Raw genomic sequence first — 20,388 nt, forward strand, 5'->3', positions numbered from 1 at the left:
AGCTTTAAGGACTAAGAAACTACCAGATTCTATGTTTCTCAGGTGACTCAGCTGCTGTTACTATTTTAATATAAAATGACCTGAAAGGGGGTCTTTTTGTAGATATTCATTTCATGGTTGTACCTAGAAAATTCATTAGCATATTAAACACCTATACACAATCAACATTAGATTTTAACCAATACTGTCTGTTATCAATAAACTCACACCTGTGAATCATACCCAGGAATATCGTTCACTATGCTCTTGACAGTCACCATGGCTGGTATGAGCTAACACTAACATGTCTCTGTATGTTTATGTTAATAGGACTGCTAAAAAGTCTTTCATCAATTCCTATTAGTTTCTTCTACAAAGAATTGGCTTAAAACGTTGATGGACTTGGCAGACAAACAGCAGCCATAGTCCCCACTCAGCAGCATTTCTTTAGTGCAATGCCAGTGCACGCTGGAGCTTCTCTAGAGGGAAGCCTCAGAACAGCACAGCCCTGCAAAAACTTCTCCACCCTTTACTTTCCTGCAAAAGAAACCTTCTCTACTGAAGTGTCTACAGCTGATGTCTTACAGCACTCCTGACGGACTTTGCTCACTTACTGGCGTTACCTGTTATCCTAAAAGCAGATTACTGAATTATGACAAAAGTAGACAGACAATATTATTTAAGACCTTTATTAACAGGTGCTTGCAGTTTGTTGACTTTTTTGAAAAAATCAAGTTGTAAACTTTATTACAAATTAAAAATGAAGTTCTTAAAAATCTCAACTTGACCAGATATGAAACAATTTAAAAACCGTTAAAGGTGTATTGAGAAAAACCAGGCCTTTTTTTTTTTTTTTTTCTTAAAAAACACGTTTGTCATTACCAAAAAGAGACATCTTTAGGTAAAAATAATAAAAACCCCATGCTGCATAGATAATGCAGATAGTTCTAATCTTATCTGGTCAGCGGGCAAAAAGCAAGCACTTAAGGTCTTCAGCTCCAATCTTTGTTCATTTCTTATTGCTGGAATTTCATATTCATTTCTTCTTGTTGGATGACCAAACTGCAAAGAAAAAACTCTTAATTACCATCCCAAAGTCTTTAGCTCGTGGACCACGCTCCAGAATCAGCAGCCACATTTTACCCACTTTGTTTGGCTTTAGCTTAAAGGAAGATTTACAAGAGAAGTGGACACTGAGAAAAATGGCAACCCCAGAACCAGAGCAAATAAATAAAGTCTTACTAGCTATAGCTAGTAAAGTCAAATTAAGCTAAACTAGGCATGACAGACCTCAGTAAATCTGCCTGCCTTCTGCGTGGGTGTTGGGATTAAAGATGGGATTAAAACCTGGCAAGGTTACTTTTCAAACCTTAAAATTCACAACACTGTCTTCAGAGCACAGGAAGTAAAACTTTGCTTAGCTTTCTGCCAAAATCAGCATTGATTCAGAATGTAAGCAGTTCATAATCAAAAAAGTACATTTGTCTAACTGGTGCTACAGTGCACAACACTATAATAAAGTGGCTTATTTTAATTTATTACTGCCCATTTTTTTTTTACCCTGTAGCTCAGTGCAGTGGAAGCCAAGCGTGACTACTTACCCGGATGATGGTAGAGATGGTAAGCCGGCATTTACTCAGCCCCGCCCTGCTCAGCCTCGGGAGCGGACGAATTCTCAGCTGGTGGATCGGCTGCTTTTGTCTCTTTGCCATCTTGTGGTTTAGGGTTCTCTGGGCGTCTGCGTCGGTAATTGAAGTTGCGGCGATACCGACGTTGTGGTGGCTGCTGACCTTGGGTCTCATCTCCTTGATTCTCTTTGTCCTCTTCATTGCCATCCTCTCTAGGCTGTCTTTGGCGAGGAGGGCCCCTGAAATGAATGCTACAGAATCTCAGAAAACAGTAACAGCTTTCTTCCTTTCTTTAGCCTCACCACAATATTTGGTACCTGGGTACACCAACCATTTATTCAAGTGGTCTTTCAGACAGCTTACTTAGCAAAAATGTAAGTTACTCTCAAAAGCCAAGTGTATAAGTATATTCTCATTCATTCATTCATTCATTTATTCATATTAACCAAGGTCAATAAAGCTGAATCAGCTGCTGAAATGCTTGGCAACAGAACCATGCTGGTGCCCTTTGGCTGGACTTTTCTTGCCAGTAACTATTCTTCTACTGTACTTTTAAACCTCTCATTTCCATTTAACTTACACTGAAATCCTTGACCTAATTTTTTACCGACACCAGTACCCTTTCCATCAAAAGGAGCTATACTTCCCACGTGTCTTAATATTTCCTATTTGTTCATGAACAAAAAATTAGCATTTTCTCACCATGTACTTATACATGAGTAGCACCATGTTTCATTTACTACTGTTAACAGTTAAACTGACAAGCAATCAACTGAGAAGTGATCAATTTGTGTCATGGTTAGAAAATCCTATACTTTGTGCAAACGTTAAAGCTTGCACAATGTGTTACCTACCATAAAACTACCTCAAGGGCTGGAGAAATTGCTCCATAGTTAGGAACACTTGTTGATTCCTAGCACCCACATGGTGGCTCACAATCAACCCTAACTCCAGTTTCTGGGGATACACAAGGTCTTCTGACTTCCATGGGCACTAGACACACGCAGGCAAACAATAATACATATATGGAACAAACAAAAATCATAAAAGCAAAAAGGATCAATATCTATCTTTATAAAAGGCAGACATACAACTAAAAACACCAAAAAATATTTATTTGCCCAAGATATCAGCATACACAACCACCTGTTCTCATCATCAGTACCAAGGGATTTGATGCCTCTAAGGAACACATACATGCAAGCAAAACACACAAATAAAATAAATCTAATATATATAACCAACTATAGCAAACCATCAAAAGTTCCCTCAGAACCTTAAAAACATGGGACATTAGCAGAGGCAGGTGATCTGGATCTGAATGAGGCCAATCTGGCCTACAGAGTTTCAGTCGGGGCTGCATAAAAACTTGATCTCAAAACCAAACAAGTAACACACGGGGCAGTAAGCACGAGGGTGCACACCTTTTAAAGCTAGCCCTGAAGAGGCAACAGCAGCGGCAAGCAATTTCTACGAGTTCTGGGCCAGCCAGAATTACCAGGTGAGACACTGCCTCAAAAAGAAAATCAAGCCAACGCAGAGCAAATAATATGCTCACAGGCACTGGTCACACTGGGTGCCATGGTAAAGGCCTGCGATTAGCTACTCATGAGGCCAGGCAGGAAGGCTGGTAGTTTGAGGCAGGCAGCTCAGGCAACTTAAATATTCTCATTCTCCCTTCTTTTTCTCTTTTTTTTTTTTTTTTTTAAAAAAAAAGCAAGATTAAAAGATCACAAATGTTGACACAAACACACCACACACACATAATTGGGGGCGGGAGGGTCAGGGTCAGGAGGGTACTCACCAGACAAGTGGACATAGGATTCAATCCCAAATTCTGGGTGGGGTGGGATGGAAAAACTAGCTAGCCACTTACTAGTCTCCATGTGTACAAGCACACATAGCCATTTACTCTCACGGGGTTTAACCTCTGAAGCTTGAACCATGAAGACAACCAGTGCACCAGAAGCTTTCCCTCCATTACCCCAGCAGTTCCTCTTACCTAAAATACCAACTAGTCAGTACTTTCTATACTTGAATAGGTAGACAGGTCCCACCTGGGCTCAGATCCACTCATGTATGCTGTGACAGGTAGTAGATACCTCCCAGTAAGATCAACTTAACCTTTCTTTTCTCCTAAGCATGCTTTAGATACTGTTTGAACTACTATTACCTTTTCAAGAATAAAAATTTGCAATTCTACACTCTTGTATAAGAAATAAAGAAAAACAGAGAAAGCTTTAACTATACAAGCTATTTTAAAGCAGTGCAAAAATGCAAATACTACATCTCAAAGACTGCTCACTTCAAGAAAGAGTGTGTCTGGGTAGGGATTTAGCTCAGTGGCAGAGCACTTGCCTACTACACTAGCAAGGCCCCGGGCTCGGTCCTCAGCTCCGAAAAAAAAGAAGAGAATGTGAAGTATTAACTCACGAAAGACTGAGAGGCACGATGCTGGAGAGGCATACCACCTGGCTGAAGAACCTAACACACAGGTTATGATGGACCGTACCTTCGGAATCGTGGTCTGTAACCCCGATACACATTCTGTCTCACTGGTCTACCTTGCTCTCCTGCACCCTGGTTGTCAGCACCCTGGAAGACATCAGAAATTAAAGTCTATTTGATCAACAACAAAATCCCAAACGGGCAAATTGAAACTTGTTTTGAGATAGGGTCTTTCGACATAGCCTCTAGCTGTCCTGGCACTTCACATATGCAGCCCAGGCTGGCCTCAAGTCAGGAGTGCCACCTGCCTCTGCCTAGAGTGTTGGGACACACACCACCACTGCCGCCCAGCTAAACTCCAATTGAGCACAAGACATCTAATAATTATGGTTATACCATAATTATTAGAAGCCTGGAGGCTCAAAAGCACATTCTGTGGCTAACAGGGCAATTTTAGAGAAAATTTCCAGGAGACAGTCAAGACACTGTCTTTCTCAAAAGTTCTAACAAGGAGCCTGGAGGGTTGCTGATCACTCAGCCCTAGCACCCTTATGGCTAGGTTCAATTCCCAGGACAAGCACACAAAATTCTTGTTACATTCAGTATCAGTCCTCTTCACTTTTTGGCACTTACCTCCATCACTTCTCCTTGCACAGGGGGGTTGGAATACTGTGGTCGACGCGCATAGGGTCTCCGCATGTAGTAAGGTGGGAACCTTCGCCTGCGATATGGCCGGCGTTGTTGGGCCTGGCCTTCAGGAGCACTTTCCGATCCCTCGTTCTTTTCCCCACTCTCACTATTCTGGTAATTTTGCTGGTAATTGCGTGGAGGACCCCTACGACGTGGATAGCGTCTATAATGGTTACGGTCTGCTGCGTATTTACTGCCTTGAACTGGAACTCCACCAGGGCCTGTAACATTTGCTGCCTCCGCACCCTAAAAAAGTCATTATTTATTGACAATAACAAAGGAAATACAAATATTCAATAAATTTCACAAAATACGGGGAGGGGAAAAACCAAACCCAAGAGAAAACAAAGTGGAGGTTGTGTGCATGGGCAAAGGGTGCATAGGAATGACTACATCATCAGCTCCTCACTGTTCTGAAGAGACTGCTCTCTGACTGCAGCCAGCACATTAGGCTTGATGCACCTGTGTTCATGTGGTCACCAGAACACATCATCCAACTATTAGAGCCACCATCCTAACGGATGACATCTCCACATGATTTCCATACCGAAGTCAAACCTTTACACAAAAAGCATCCTCACCTTTTCTCCTTCAACAACATCAAACTCCACAGTCTCTCCATCTCCTACACTGCGAAGGTACTTCCTGGGGTTATTCTTCTTTATGGCAGTCTAGTAACATCATTCCAAAAATAGATTAACAGGGGAGAAGAATGTGCTTTTTCATTTTAAATGTACCAGCGTCAACAACATTTTTACCTTGGATATACACTTAATATTTGCTTTACATAAGACCAAACTGTCAATAATTTAGGAAAGCAGGGACCAGTGATACCCCCAACCTCAACCAAAAGACTCCAATCTTACAAGGCCCCAGCATTTTACCACGATTTACAAAACTAAATTAATTTAATACTCAAGACAGACACAACAATGTGTAAATAAGGTGCTATTAGGAAAAGCATCACATATGAAGCCTGGAACAAAATGAGGCCTCCATCTATCCCCCAAAGACTGCACTTAATAGCAGAAGCTAGCCCAACACACGGCCAGTTTAGATGACAGGCGAGTTTAGTTTGACATGCTTCAACTCTGACCATTAACAACTCTTGGCCCTTGACTATATCAAACTCAATTACAAATGTCAACCAAAATCCCTTCCAGCCTGTCTATAATGAGCACTTCCATGGAAATGCGTTTCACATGTATCTATACCACTCTTTGTAGTTCTCTCTGTTGGTTATTACCTCCCCAGAAAACAGTTAAATCTTACATTATAGGGCTTTAAAAAATTATGAAGTGCCCAAGGTCACACAGCTATTAAGTAGCAGGGGAACTTTTCTAAATCCAGGTCTTGGGACTCCAAATCCCATGTTCATTCCACATCACAGCAGTATCCATTACAGGATCACTCATGCATTTCCATTCCAGAGGAGGCAGGACAACCAACAAAGCTGAGGCCAATTAAGCTCCGGTGCCCAGAACTGCAGTCTACTTGATACACCACCACGACCTGAGCATCCAAGTCCTAAGAACAACTCCATGTTGAAACCACTTGCAAAATAAGTAGGAAAGCATATTGGTGACACTGTGGGATAATGCGACTGGGTGAGTTGAGTCAAATAATCGATCTCATCTGTCATCCGAACTGCCATGGCTTCATACCTTCTATATGCAGCCAACTCTCAAATTATTTGCAGTCATAGGGGATAGCAGAAGCATGCATTAAAATCCCCAAACATTTAGTATTCATCTTTAGCCCCTTCTAACCTTTCATAGTTGCTAGTGGCAGGAAGACTAATAAACCTTGTTGCTTGTCTGTTCAAGTCTGCTTATTATTTTCAGAAAGGTAAAAGTTACCTTACCAACAAGGACATTCATCTCTTAAAGATGAGCAGTTAATTTACATCTAGAATTTAAATGATTGCATACTTATATTCCATAGGGTTTTAAATATACTAGAATGCATACAGGGACTCCCCTCTGAATCTCATTTCTAGAGCTACAAAATGCTAACTATCCTGTTAACTTCTCCTAAGAAGGAAGGATGCTGCCGCCACCCAAGTTCTTAGCTATCTGAATACTGGGGAGTACAGATTCTCAATCTAGGCCTTTTAATCTCTATCACTAAAAAAAAAAAAAAAAAAAAAAAAGTGGTTAAAATTTACAGTAACTTTCAATGTAAGTGGACACTCACAGTCCCAGTAAAGTTGATCAGGCACTGATGTCTTTTCTAACCCACTCCATGATGTGAAGACAAGCTGCCGGGCACAGTGGAGCACTCGTGTGGCAGCAGCATCTTACTTTAACATAATTCTCAATTTTTCAATATGTCCAGTCACTCTTCTACTCAGGATGCAGTTTCTGCTCAGCTAAGTTTTTAAGTTTTCCCCACCAAAAGTACTGGCAGCCAATTAAAGTTATTTATTGACCAATCACAACCTGGCTGCAATGTTTTTCACTGAATACTAAATCACTAGTGAGAATCTAAATTTCTAGTCAATTTTAAAGATAAAACCAGAAAGCATTTAAAATGCTTTAGGACAAATGACACCTGCCAATTACATGATGCTGGCCTCCTATTTCGTTTTACAACAAACTGTTTTATAGCTCTATTCCATAAAGATTCACCCTTAGTAAGGCAGACCTGACTCTACAGCACCTGCAAGTGTCTTGCCAATGTTCTGTGTATTGACAGAAACACTATTCAGGTTTAAACTCATGGTGGGTATTGTCTAAACAAGGTATGAAAACTGAGTACCATCAGTTGAACAGATTCAACATTTTATTTAAAATTAAGTGGGCTCTCTCCAACACAATGCTTCACTCTACACTTTAACCATGGTACTACTCTCTTAGAGTCAGAACAAAATTAGCTCACCCTTGGACTTAACCTTTAGCAAAGCTGAGAACACAGCCACCCATTTCTTCTCATAAGCTTTGAGCCAGAAGTGTAGAGAATCTATATAAGCACTCACCTGGTGTACAAATACGTCTTCCTTGGTGTCATTCCTGTAAGACAGAAGAGAACAAGTAAAGAAAGGGAATGCAAGTGTCACTTCACAAGACTGATTAAAAACAAAAAGGCCAATGGACACCCCCAATTTCCTCCCAGTTCCTAGCTGTCTATGATTAAGTGGAAAGTAATTTTTGACTTTTGACAGGTGACATTAGGAACATTGGAAACAAAATTTCACATCTTCAGTAGGTAAGCCAGGAAAAGAAGGAAGGAAGGAAGGAAGGAAGGAAAGAAGGAAAAAGGGACACAGTGAAAAAACAAGCTATATGAATTCTGCTTCATGTAAACTGTTACAGTGATAAGCCCACTCACTACCTGTAAGATAAGGAAACAAGTCTAAGGCAATGTAAAAAATGAGCCATAATTCAAGTATGGAAGTCGATAAGCAACGCTTCTCCCAGTCCTTGCCCTATTAAACATTAACAATAATCTAGCACACCTTTATCTACAGCCAGCATTACTAACAGTAGAGTCATTTCCACTTCCTCCTTACCATTTCTAACCTCCAGAAAATGCAATAGAACAATGTAAGCTATGTAGCCCTCACTTGTGTGCCTAACACTATTTCTAACAGCACATATACTCTCTTTAACTTCCCAGAGACTTCACAATCCTTAGGCAAGTAAAATTTGTCAAGTATCAGCAAAACTCCATATTTTTTGATAGTTTCAAGTCCAGACTGATCTTGAGCTTTTGAACTCTGCCTCAGCTTCCACATTATTGGCTGGGATTATTTACAGGGGGTTACCAGGAAAACAGACCAAGTCTTTCATTAGAAGAATGTGGTGTGAGAAAATGTATTGAATAGTGGTTAATTTTAAGGACCATCCGAATAAGCTTTGACCTGAATAATCAGGTCAAAGTTCAAAGTTCAGACACGAACTGACCAAGACTTAGACTGAAGGGGCCACCCAATGAAGACATTTAGGCTGTCTTTCTTGGGACAAAAATGGAAGAAACTAATTGGAAACTGGAAGCGAGGATTCATTAGGAACCAGAAGCACTGGAAAAAGACTTCCTTTCCTTTAGTGATCCACTTCACCTTCGTCACTATTGGTAAGCCAGAGAAATGTCTCAGTATTAGTTTTAATATTTTAAAGACCAAAGACACTAATGGCATACTGCTAATAAGCAAAGCATGCAAAGAATTCATACAAAATTACTTCAACTTTGATCACAAAGTAATAGATACATTATCACAACATAATTGATTTGCTGGAACCAAATGAACAATTGCGAATCTTCATTAAAAAAACAACAAAAATCCACACAAATCAACAGTTGGTCATGATGTCTACCCATCTGCAATTCCACAGGGTGCCTCAAGGATGGGATTAAGAACAGCACTACTTTCATTTGTTCCGGCAAATGACTACTTCAAACCCAGGTCTCTAAAGCACAACAAATACTGGCCGAGGTGAAGGGTAGAATTAACAGGGTAGAAGTGGGGCCAGACTTTCTGGATGATACCTAAAAGTTCAGGATCCCGGCTGGGCACAGTGGCGGGGAGAGGCAGAGCCAGGTGGATACCGGAGAGTTCCAGAACAGACAGGGTTTATACACAAACATCATCGCAAACACTCCCTTCCCAAGAATCACTAGCCTACTAGGTTTTTATACTAAGTAAACTTAGTATGCGAATACCAATTTTTTAAACCTAATTAAAACAGCTAGTTATTGCTGTTTGTGTATGTTTGAACAGATAATCTCAATATGCAGACCAGGCAGACCTAAGCCAAACCTAGAGATCTCAAGTGCTGGGATTAAAGGCTTGTACCATGTTATCCATATTTGCTAACTTGATGTTATTTAAAATGATGGGGCCAGTAAGATGGTTCAGCAAGTGAAGTTGCTTTCTTGACAAGCCTGACCATGTGAATTGGATTCCTGGAACCCACAAAGGGCTAACTCCTGCAAGTGGTCCTCTGACTTCCCAATCTCCCAATAAGTATGCAGTAAAATAATGGAACAACCCAGAGATAGGCAGATCTCTGAATTTGCAGTCAGCCAAGACCAGAGTTCTAGGACACTCACTCAGTAAGGGATACACACACACACATACACAGAGGAACTCTGAATCAAAATAAACAAACACGTGCCAGGCGTGGTGGCACATGCCTTTAATCCCAGCACTTGGGATGCAGAGGCAGGCAGATTTCTGAGTTCAAGGCCAGCCTGGTCTACAAAGTGAGTTCCAGGACAGCCAGGGCTACACAGAGAAACCCTGTCTCGAAAAACCTAAAAAAAAAAAAAAAAAAGAAAGAAAAACAAACACCCATTGAGTATGCTTCAAATCCACTGTTCCATGGAGGGTATTTTTTACTCACAATAAACTACTGCTGCTGGATCATGTATCTAGCTTTAAAAATAGGATAATGCTGGCAGTAAAACAACATTATTTCCGAAGAAATACTTTATTTTGTAGATAGAGAACAATGAAAACCCACACAAGCAGCCATTATTGGGAGCAACTAGACCAGCCTACTTACAAAGCATATACATGCAGATCAGGAAGAAAACCCGACAGTTCCTAAGATACAATTTCACCCCAGCAAAAACAGCACTGGTTTGAACACACTCAATCAACTACTGAAAGGACAGAGGGAACACTTGGAATTGCAGAGATGGCTCAGTAGTTGGGCAAACATGTGATGCACACACACAGATCAAGTTGTAAACATTGTACTAGGTGTTTTCTACACACCATTTAATCCTCACAATTTGGTCAAAAGGGGCATCATTAATCCCTACCATCTTCACCAGGCACTGAACTGAAATACAACCTGTGGCAATTTGTTCTGTCACAGCACTGAATGCAGCTTCCCCCTTTTATTACTACCTATGCCACATACTAAGCAAATATGCTTAGTGTTCTATTAAACCTCTAAAAACTTTTCTTGGATGCCTATCACTCAAACTCTAGCTCCCTACAATTTCCAATGAGGCTTTTTTTTTTTTTGTATTTTCAAGACAGGGTTTTCTCTGTACTCAGAAATCTGCCTGCCTCTGCCTCCCAAGTGCTGGGATTAAAGCCTTGCGCCACCACACCTGGCATACCAACGAAACTCTTAAAGTTAAAAGCAAACCATCCATGGTGGTACCAGGAACTGACAAACAAATAACCTATGAAGTGCTTTTTTACATACACATTACTGCCTTAAATAGTACCTACTTCAGTTTAAGATTATTCTCAACAAATTACTCCACATCTTATTAAAACTACAATTCCAAGCCTTGAAGCTTACCCTAAAATCACAAATCCCACTTAATCCCTTACTTGTTTTCTAGGCAGACTTATTTCTCATGACTAAGGGTTCAGACAAAAGCCTGAAGGACATCTAATTCCAGCTAGAGTCTCAGTATAAGGAACACAGGGCTGATGTACCCACTGCTCTTTCTACAACATTTTAAGAAAAAATTATTCTACCTGGCAAAAAGAGGGAAAGAAGCACAACTTGAGGATTCGGTTCCAAGTTAGAATCTGAGTAAGTTGACTTCAGTCATCTTAAAACGGACAGTTAGTTATGGCAGGTAGCTTGTCTTGTGTGCAAGCCAAGAGCCCCAGCATTCGGTTAACTTCTTGCAAGTCCCTTACACAGTCAAGGAGTCCTCAGGTCTTCTTGTACAACACCAATTTTAGTAGATACATCTTAAGAGACTTCTGAGATAGAAATAGAATGACCAAAGCCCAAGAGATTTTGGTCAAAACCTTTCCAATCTACAAAAGTTCATTTTTATCAAGGACACTGTAACAAAGTACTTTAAGCTTTGTCAGTATTACAATATAGACTCAGCTAAATTTTTTTGGAATTTAAAAATGTATTGCTTGGGAGGCAGAGGCAGGCAGATTTCTGAGTTCGAGGCCAGCCTGGTCTACAGAGTGAGTTCCAGGACAGCCTGGGCTACACAGAGCAACCCTGTCTAGAAAAACAAACAAAAAAAAATGTATTGCTATGATAACTATGCTTCTGATCTTGCTTTTCCACAGGGGCAAGAGAGATGCATTAGCCACTTAAACTAGACTCTAGGAATGCCACCACTGCATCATCCTTTGGTCCAAACCAACAATCACTGGGCAAAAGCTGTCCTTTTCTTGCTGCTCTTGATAAACTGGACCCAGCAGAATTGCTTTTGCACTTGCAGCACCTTCTAAGGGGTTGGTCTTCATGGCCGATCCCAAGTGCGCTTTCTTGTATAATGTTTTTAATGTGCCACCTTTGGTCCTGTTGGTGACTAAAGTCTATGAAAATCAAGACCAGAGTGGAACTTCAGCTAAGCAGTAAAACACAGAAAAACCCTGTCTCAAAAACCAAAACCCAAACAACCAAGGGGCTGGAGATGGCTCAGTGATTTAAGAGCACTGACTGCTCTTCCAGAGGTCCTGAGTTCAAATCCCAGCAACCACATGGTAGCTCATCATAACCATCTGTAATAGAGTCTAATGCCCTGTTCTGAAGACAGCTACAATGCAAAGTAAATAAGTGTTCAAAAAAAAAAAATCATCCAACCAAGGTGACACCACTAGGTCTGGTGGCATACATTTATAATCTCACCGACTCCCTGAAAAGAATCATTTCCTTATTACCTCGAAACTCAAAAAGTCAGAGGAAGAGGTCCAGTATTTTCTCCTTTAATTCCTCAACTGCATTTCAATCTTAGTATAGGACAGTAAACAAGTGCTCATTTTGCAAAGCTGACTGACTTGCACACTAAACCAGAATTCATGGCAACTCCCGGCCTTTTGGAATACAATAAAAGGTAGCCAACCTGTCACACCTGAGGACTAGTGTCAGGAAACAAAGACTCCAGTGTAGGCCAAGTACAAAGTCTTTAAATAGCTAAGAACAGTCAGTCACCCTAAGAAATTATCTAACAGTGTGGACAAGCTCCAAAATGAAAATGACTAGGATCTATTTTCAGAGTACAACACAACAGTTGTTGAACAAATACTCCAGAATATTAAGTTCAAATCCTGCTCCTACTACTTCCTGTTTTAGGACAAATCACTCAAAGTTGTGTTTCCATGGAACTGTACTTAAGACTCCAAGGTTTTAAAATCTTAATCACTTAACAAACCCTGAATAAATACTATTCACACCTTTGTTAATTTGCAGTAACTAGTTAAGTAGTGAAAGGGAGGGCCCCCAAAGGAAGACTAACACTGATAGCATTAAGTTTTAAAGACATAAAGCTAAACTTTTACTTTAGACCATGGGTGAAAAGGTCTATGCTATGCACATAGGCCAGGAAAGATGGCTTCACTTGGAGAAAATGCTTCCAGTGCAAGCCTGCCAAGAGCCCAAGCCCCCAGAAAACATGTAAAATTCAGATGCAGTCTGTCTTCTGACCTACACACAAGTGCTTGTAACAGAGATAGGCCCTCGCACACAAACATGCATGTAACCTTTTTAAGTAACAGACTGGTTCAGCCGGGCGTGGTGGTGCACGCCTTTAATCCCAGCACTCGGGAGGCAGAGGCAGGCGGATTTCTGAGTTCGAGGCCAGCCTGGTCTACAAAGTGAGTTCCGGGACAGCCAGGGCTATACAGAGAAACCTTGTCTGGAAAAACCAAAAAGAAAAAAGATAAAAAACAAAAAACAACAGACTGGTTCAAAGAAAAAAGATAAAAGGAAGGATTTCTATGTAAAGGCTGAGATGACAAGCGGAACTTCTGTGGTGTTCTGAATGCCTAATCCTATCACCGAGCCACAATTCCAAAAGACACACACATCCCATTGAAAAAATGTTCTTGATTCATGCTCTTCTCCTATCAAGTGTTTCAGGATTAAGAACCATTCATTCTCTACATCTAATAAACTAAAAGTTATTTGCAGAAGGGATGCAAATAGGTTAAGTTACATGCTTTTTTCCCTCAACACAGTATACAAAGTGATAAATGATTTTTTTCAATTCCTAGATTATAATGCCTGATTCTTTTTTTGTTCGTTTTTTTGAAACAGGGTCTCTCTGCGGAGCCTCGGCTGTCCTTGAGTGCAGGGATTAAAGGCATGTGCCACCACCCCAGGCATTTACCTTTTTCAAGGTGGTGAGGGCAGGGTCTCACTATGTAACCCAGGCTGTCCTTCAACTCACTCAAGTAGCAGAGCAGGACTCCCAGGATTACACGCATGCATCACTATGCTTTCTTAATGCAGGGCTATGGCTCAAACCCAGGGCTTTAGGAACACTAGACGCTCTATACCAAAGTCAAAGGAGTTAAATTCACAGTCCCTTTATTTGGAAAATTTACAATAAAACCAGCATTTGAAAATAAAAGCCTTAGGACAAAGAATTCTGACCAAGTTGTAAGAATTCAACATTCAACAAACCTCTCTCTAAAGGCAGAAAAAAAATGAAATCTTCCATGTAGTTTATAAAATAGCTAAAGAACCTAAAATTTATAAATCCAGAATTCAGTGCATTGTAATACTCTAGCTCCCATTTTACACAGGATGACCACCTCTGGAGTCAAGTTGTTTCCAAACTAGGACAAACCTTTAGTTCATGGGAACCAGAATTTGCAGTGTATCTCATTTAAAAACCACAGCATTAACATAATGGCCTGCTTAGAAACAAAGCACATTTTCACCAGTTAAATAGTAATTGAGGTTAAGGCAGCCTAACAAAGAGTCATCAAAAGCCAATTACATTTAACTTGTCAGGAAGGATGATCAACTAAGTTGATATTAAGGACATGGTCAGTGATTGTAACCTACATAATGTACAATATAAAACAACTGAAGTATACTTATCTTAGATAGACACTGCTTCAAAAAAAATGTGACAAGCCCAGACAAATACTAAAATGTATTAAGCACATACAAAACCCACAATTTACCTAACTGGAAGGGCTGATAAGGAGGGCTAGCTAGCTAGAATGGGCTGAGGGTTAAAATTGTCCTTCGGAGGGTGAGAGCAGATTATTCTCAGCATCACCTGGGACCTTCAGCACAATCATTTCAACCAAACCAGGAATGACGACCACTTTAAAAGCCACCAGGAAATCAACCACACAAGCACCAAAGCGTTACATTTTTTTTCTTTGCTCAATAGTAAGGGGGGGAGGGGAGGGGGGAGACATGCAAACCATAGCGCTGGTCAGAAAGGCAAACTGCCCATGACAGGAGAGATCCTAGTCTGGAAAAACAAAATGTTTCCCTCTAATTGCAACTGTAGAGAACAGCCCATTAAGTGATTGTAATCGCTTTTGCTTGAGTGTTTCCACGACTGTGTGTGGTTCATCAGCGAATGTTTTTCATCACTCCGTTATTTTAAAAGCCTATAGCTGCCCATTCACAAGCACTGTGTCACTCTGCGGCGCTCTTCTCACCATCTACTTATTTAACGCCTTCTAAGCGAGCATGTAAGAGAAAATGCTGAAATGGCGCCAAGTACCACAGCTGTACGGCCAGGACTGCTGCTGGCACTCGCGGTGCTCTACACCCATGCAACTGCACTAGCCTTGGCAGCCATCTTGAAAAAGATGCCGGGCTCACAAGGGAGCCTGCACTTACCACCGCCGTCTACAAACCCTTCTCGGGATCTATGAAGGTATAGTTTACAACTCTAAGCCAAATACAGTCAAGGCCAAGTTCCCAAGGACTTATGGCCACTCCAGCAAGCTATAACAAAATTGATTTGATCAGCATGATTCCCTGACAAGGAAGTAGGAGAAATAAAAAATGAGGAAGAACCACTTCCTTTCAGATACATTACTAGTCGTTTGGACAAGTAAGAGCCCTCTTTGGCTAAAGGTCTATAGGCAATGTGCCCGAGGTACTAAATGGACTGAATATTTGAGTAGTCTAAACAAAGGCAACGTAACCTTACAGTACAGATAGCATCTCAGGCAATTGACATGTCAAATCACGTTCCCCGAGAGGTTAACAAGGTGAAAGATCACCTGTATGTTAATTAGCGGGTCACATTCTTACATAGCAATTTCAAAGCAGAAAAGGATGTCAAGGTTAAAAGCGTGCTTAGCCTGGAGTTGCCTCAGTTTGATGCAAGCTAACTGTTCAGGCATGGCTCACGCGACGCGCCTGCCTTGACCTGCTTTGTGCCAAAGCTTTCTGAGGCTAGCTTAAGATCGGTAAGCAACACAAAGCAAGCCTACAGACCCGCTAATCCCGTCACCCAAGCAAGAAACACAGGGTCCCAATCCCCCACCCTGTCATGCCCGCGGTGGCTCTGGCCCATGGAGACTGCCCATGCAGGAGGCGGACGCGAGCTTCCCACACCGGCATCTCACCTGTTGATGAAACCGTATCCGTTCCTTACATTGAACCATTTGACTGTTCCCAAAACCTTCGTTGCTGGAAAACAAAGCACAACAACGTCCAATCACCGGCTGGCCCTGGAAGTCGGTCCAGGATGCAGCCGCAGGCCCCGGGCCGCCGCCCTCGCCGCACACGTGGGTGCGCCGGGTAGCGCGGGTCCGAGGTGGGTGTGCGCCCGGGAGGCGAGCACGTGAGGGCCGGGAAAGCAGCCCGCGCTCCTCCGGCTGCGTAGGCGGCGGGGCGGGGACCCCGAGCACGAGGCCCCGGGGCGGGTGGGCGCGGGGGAGGGGCGGCGGCGGCCGGAGCAGCGGCGGGATCCCGGTGTGCGCGCGCCGCGGGCCTCGGGGGGGAGGGGCGGCCGCGTAGTCGGTGGCTCGGGCCGCGTCGCCTAACGGTCCGGCCCGCGGCTCCATCCCCGGTCCCTGCTGACGCTCACCGATGACCTTCTTGTCCCCGCCGGCGGGCGCCGCCGATGTGAGGCCGCCCGGGCCGCCGCTACCCGCGCCGCTGCCCGTGGAGCCGGGCTTGGTGTCGGCGGCGCTGAGGGCGGCGGCGGGGGCGGCGGGCGGCTGCTGGGTCTCGGCCTCGCTGCTCATGGTTGCGGTGATGGTGACTGGGGCCGGCGGCGACGGCTGCGGCTCCTCCCGGGTGTGATGGTGACTAGGCCGGCGGCGGCGGTGGGGCTCTCAGGGCTCTCTGGGGTCCGCTCTCCGCTCCCGCTACCGATCGAACTAGCGAGAATGGCGGGACGGGCGGGATAAGCCCCGCGATGGACCCGCCCTCGTCCTCTCCCATTGGTCTGCGTCGTTGTCCATCTCACCACCTGACCGGGTCTCTGGCGCCTATTGGCTCACGCTCCGCGGCTCCTGCGCTCTCATTGGTATCTTTAGCGACTAATTCGCCCGACCCACAGCTTCTCCTGCCTCCGCCGCCATAGAGACCGGAACTAGAATGAGAGCCTGGGCCGTGAGCACCATAGAGTACCGGGAGGACGCGCAGAGGGAACGTTCCCGTACGGGGCTACGCTCGTCGCGCACGTGGGCCGTGGCTGCCGGGCCTACTCCGGCCTTCTAGAAGGGGCTCCTTCCCACGGCTGGGTGTACGCCGGGGCCTCCTTAATGGGTCAGACTTTTGGTAATCCAGTCACCTTGGAGGGACCACGCAGGCGCTGGAGCTGCCACGACTCAGCGTGTTCAGGGCGGGGGTGATCGTTTCCCCCGGGCGTCCGAGGAATGAATTTCATACTGGCCACAAATCAGATTTAATTTCGCCTCACATTTATTAGATGTTAGTTTTTTTGTCTTTATAAACTAAGCACTGTAGACAAGGATTGCTATCCTTGTTTTTATGCACTGTAAAACACACGCTGCCTTCTCTTCTGAAGCCCTCCGCCTACCTTCATTCATTCTTTATTACACATCTACTATTGACTGGGGATTGAAGTAGTTTGCCAGTTAGTTTCTGCTTCCTGATGGAGGAATTTTAGACGCCCAACACTTCTTGGTTGGGTGAGCACAGCGTTTGGGGAGTGGGAACCGGAAGAGTTGGGTGGTGACATTTCAGGCAAAGGTAGGTTTGTGCAAAGGCCTAGAAAAAAATAGGGCCTCACGGAGACTGCAAATAAAGGAATCCAATCGAAGTAGGATTTAGAGGTGGGCAGAGGTGTTTTTAACCTGAGATTCATTCATCCCGCGATCACCGGTGAGCAGTGTAGCTTTAGAGGTGTAAGGAGTAACATCACTAAAGAAAAGGCTGCTGCTTGGAGAATGGGCTGCAGAGAGAGAAGGGATGCGAGTTGGGGAAACAATTAAGGGGACCTGAGATGGCTCCATGTGTAAAGAAAGGCACTTGACCGAACCTGAGTTCTTTCCTTCAGCTCCACGTAGTGGAAAGAGAAAGAGACCCCCTTCCTGGAAGTTGTAGCTTGGCCTCCCCATGAGCACTGTGGCAGACTTCTAGCTCCCAGTAAATAAATACATGAACTAGAAATACAAAAAAGAAAGCTAATGCAGTAATCCTTGGCCCTGCCACTCCACTTGTTAGAGGCCTTCCTCAGTCAGTTCTGAAAAATATGATCGTGAAGCCATTCAGGCTTTTCCACTATTACTTTTGGTGATTGCCATTGCTTAGAGCAGAACCAGCAAAGATCTTTATAAGGGCTAAATAATATGGAAATCATGTGCACTGGTGTGGAATTAAGACAACTCATAGCCCCAGGCATGGAACTCAGGCCTTCTTCCTTCCTGGTGTCAGTATCAAGCACCTGTAGGAGTACTGTCACTGGCTCTGAATTTACTCACAGAGTTGACTTAGAAATGTGATGTAGCTTTTGCTTGTCACAAGGTCGTCTTCATTAAGTTGTACTTACAACATTACAGTTCTTTTTTTTTTTTCTTTTCTTTTTTTGTTTTGAGACGGTCTTCCTGTGTAGCCCAGGTTGGACTAAAACTCTCCAGCATAATTCAAGCCATTAAAAGATTAAAGGCATGTACTGCCACACTCAGCCCTTCTCCTCTCTATAGTCCCCAAACAGCCAAAGTTCTTTTGAAAACACTGGAACTCTCTAGTGACTGCCATTACATTCCAGTCAATTCCTTACTGTGGTATGACTTCTCCAAATGCACCTTCTCACCCACTCATCCATTGGTCAACCCAACAGGGACTCTTTTTTTTTTTTTTTTTTTAAGCTGTTACTATGGATTATAAATCCTTCCCACCATTCTGTAAATTCCTTTTGTAACATTCTCCCCTCTACCACCTTTTGAGACAGTCTCACTTGGAATCTCAGGCGGCCTGATACCCATGGTCCTGTCCTTGGTAGCAGCCATACAGGAATGTACCTTAGTGATGCCTGACCTTCCCTTGAGCATCTAGTGCCTAACAGAATGGTTTTTGGTTGGTTGATTTGGTTTGGCTTGGTTTGGTGGCTTGTTTTTGAGACAGGGTCTCCCTATGCCTGGAATGCACAGAGATTTTCTTTTCTTTCTTTTCTTTTCTTTTTTTTTAGACAGGGTTTCTCTGTATAGCCTTGGCTGTCCTGGAACTCACTCTGTAGACAGGCTGGCCTCCAACTCAGAAATCCACCTACCTCTGCCTCCCAAGTGCTGGGATTAAAGGCGTGCGCCACCACGCCCGGCGCACAGAGATTTTTCTAGCCTCTGTTTCTCAAATGCTGGGGAATGTAAAGATGTGTACTACCACGTCAAGTAGTGTAACATTTTAATATATTCTTGTTTTGTTTCTGTGGTGCCAAGGGTTGAAGTTAATCATCTATTTAATTACACAGTGTGAAAAATGAATCAAAGAAGTGCTTGTGGCCACAGGGCAATCTGGGCAGTATTCCAGGTGAAAAAGCTTGGGCAGCAATGTGCAGAGAGGAGATGGGTACCAGAGCATGAGGCAGGATGGGTTCGTGCATCCTTCCTCAGCATGTCCTGTAGACTTGAGATTTCTCCAAAGTTATAGAGACGCAGTTAAGGGCACTGACTGCTCTTCCAGAGGTCCTGAGTTCAATTCCCAGCAACCACATGGTGGCTCACAACCATCTGTAATGGGGAATCCGATGCACTCTTCTGGTGTGTCTGAAGACATCCACAGTGTACTCACATACATGAAATAAATTAATCTTTAAAAGAAAAAAAAATGACAGCAATGGCAGCAGAATGTCGTAGCCACCTGTACTCCCAGAACCTCAGAGGATGAGGCAGGAGGACCTCCGTGATTTAGAGGCCAACTTGGGCTATATAGTAAGTTCCAGGCCAGCATGGATAGAACTCTTAGGAATAAATGACCAGGCCTGGCAGTGGTGGTGCTCACCTTTAATTCCAGCACTTGGGAGGCAGAGGCAGGCAGATTTCTGAGTTCAAGGCCAGGTTCAGGCACAGCCAGGACTACACAGAGAAACCCTGTCTCATCTCCCCACCCCACCCACCTCCCCCTAAAAAAGACCAGGGCTGGAGAGATGGCTCTGTGGTTAGATTATTGATGTTAAGACTAGTGTTTAGATGCCCAGAATAAATGCAGAGTGGGCATGGCAGCCCTCTCTAGGGATTTCAGCTGGATGCCCAGAGCAAGCTCGCCTGCAATACTGATATCATCCAGCCTTGGGTTTGATTGAGAAACTCTGCCTCCACAAATAGGGTGGAATAGCAAAGGGAAATGATTCTGGACATCTCTCTCTCTCTCTCTCTCACACACACACACACACATACACACACACCACACACACACACACATACACACACACGCATGAATATGCGTGTACACACCATATACAAGAAATGTGGAAAGAAAAAAATTTTTTTTTCAAGACAGGGTTTCTCTGTGCAGCCCTGGCTGTCCTGGAA

General features: G+C 43.4%; 1 protein-coding gene across 2 annotated transcripts; it reads right to left on the reverse strand.

Annotated features, from left to right (window-relative positions):
- Positions 1 to 652: 652 nt before the first annotated feature.
- Ybx1 (Y-box binding protein 1) lies at positions 653 to 16,785 on the reverse strand. 2 transcript variants are annotated; one of them, XM_021199869.2, is made up of 8 exons: positions 16,479 to 16,785; positions 16,015 to 16,078; positions 7,723 to 7,756; positions 5,327 to 5,416; positions 4,689 to 4,991; positions 4,120 to 4,202; positions 1,581 to 1,846; positions 653 to 1,041 (listed from the first exon to the last, which is right to left on the reverse strand). In XM_021199869.2, exons 1-7 carry the CDS (start codon positions 16,636 to 16,638, stop codon positions 1,612 to 1,614), a joined length of 969 nt encoding a protein of 322 aa, XP_021055528.1. In that variant the 5' UTR covers positions 16,639 to 16,785; the 3' UTR covers positions 653 to 1,041; positions 1,581 to 1,611. The 2 variants fall into 2 exon arrangements, with proteins under 2 accessions (XP_021055528.1, XP_029395658.1); XM_029539798.1 differs by lacking the exon at positions 5,327 to 5,416.
- Between the last annotated feature and the right edge of the window lie 3,603 nt (positions 16,786 to 20,388).

The sequence above is a fragment of the Mus pahari genome, chromosome 6, assembly GCF_900095145.1.
Source record: "Mus pahari chromosome 6, PAHARI_EIJ_v1.1, whole genome shotgun sequence".
NCBI lineage: Eukaryota > Metazoa > Chordata > Mammalia > Rodentia > Muridae > Mus > Mus pahari.

Excerpts from the sequence above, each read along its gene's own strand:
- Ybx1 (XM_021199869.2), bottom strand. The coding sequence starts at position 16,638 with ATGAGCAGCGAGGCCGAGACCCAGCAGCCGCCCGCCGCCCCCGCCGCC. Across the intron at positions 5,417-7,722 it reads AAGACGTATTTGTACACCAG|ACTGCCATAAAGAAGAATAA; the intron begins GTGAGTGCTTAT and ends TGATGTTACTAG. Across the intron at positions 1,847-4,119 it reads TACAGACCACGATTCCGAAG|GGGCCCTCCTCGCCAAAGAC; the intron begins GTACGGTCCATC and ends CATTCATTTCAG.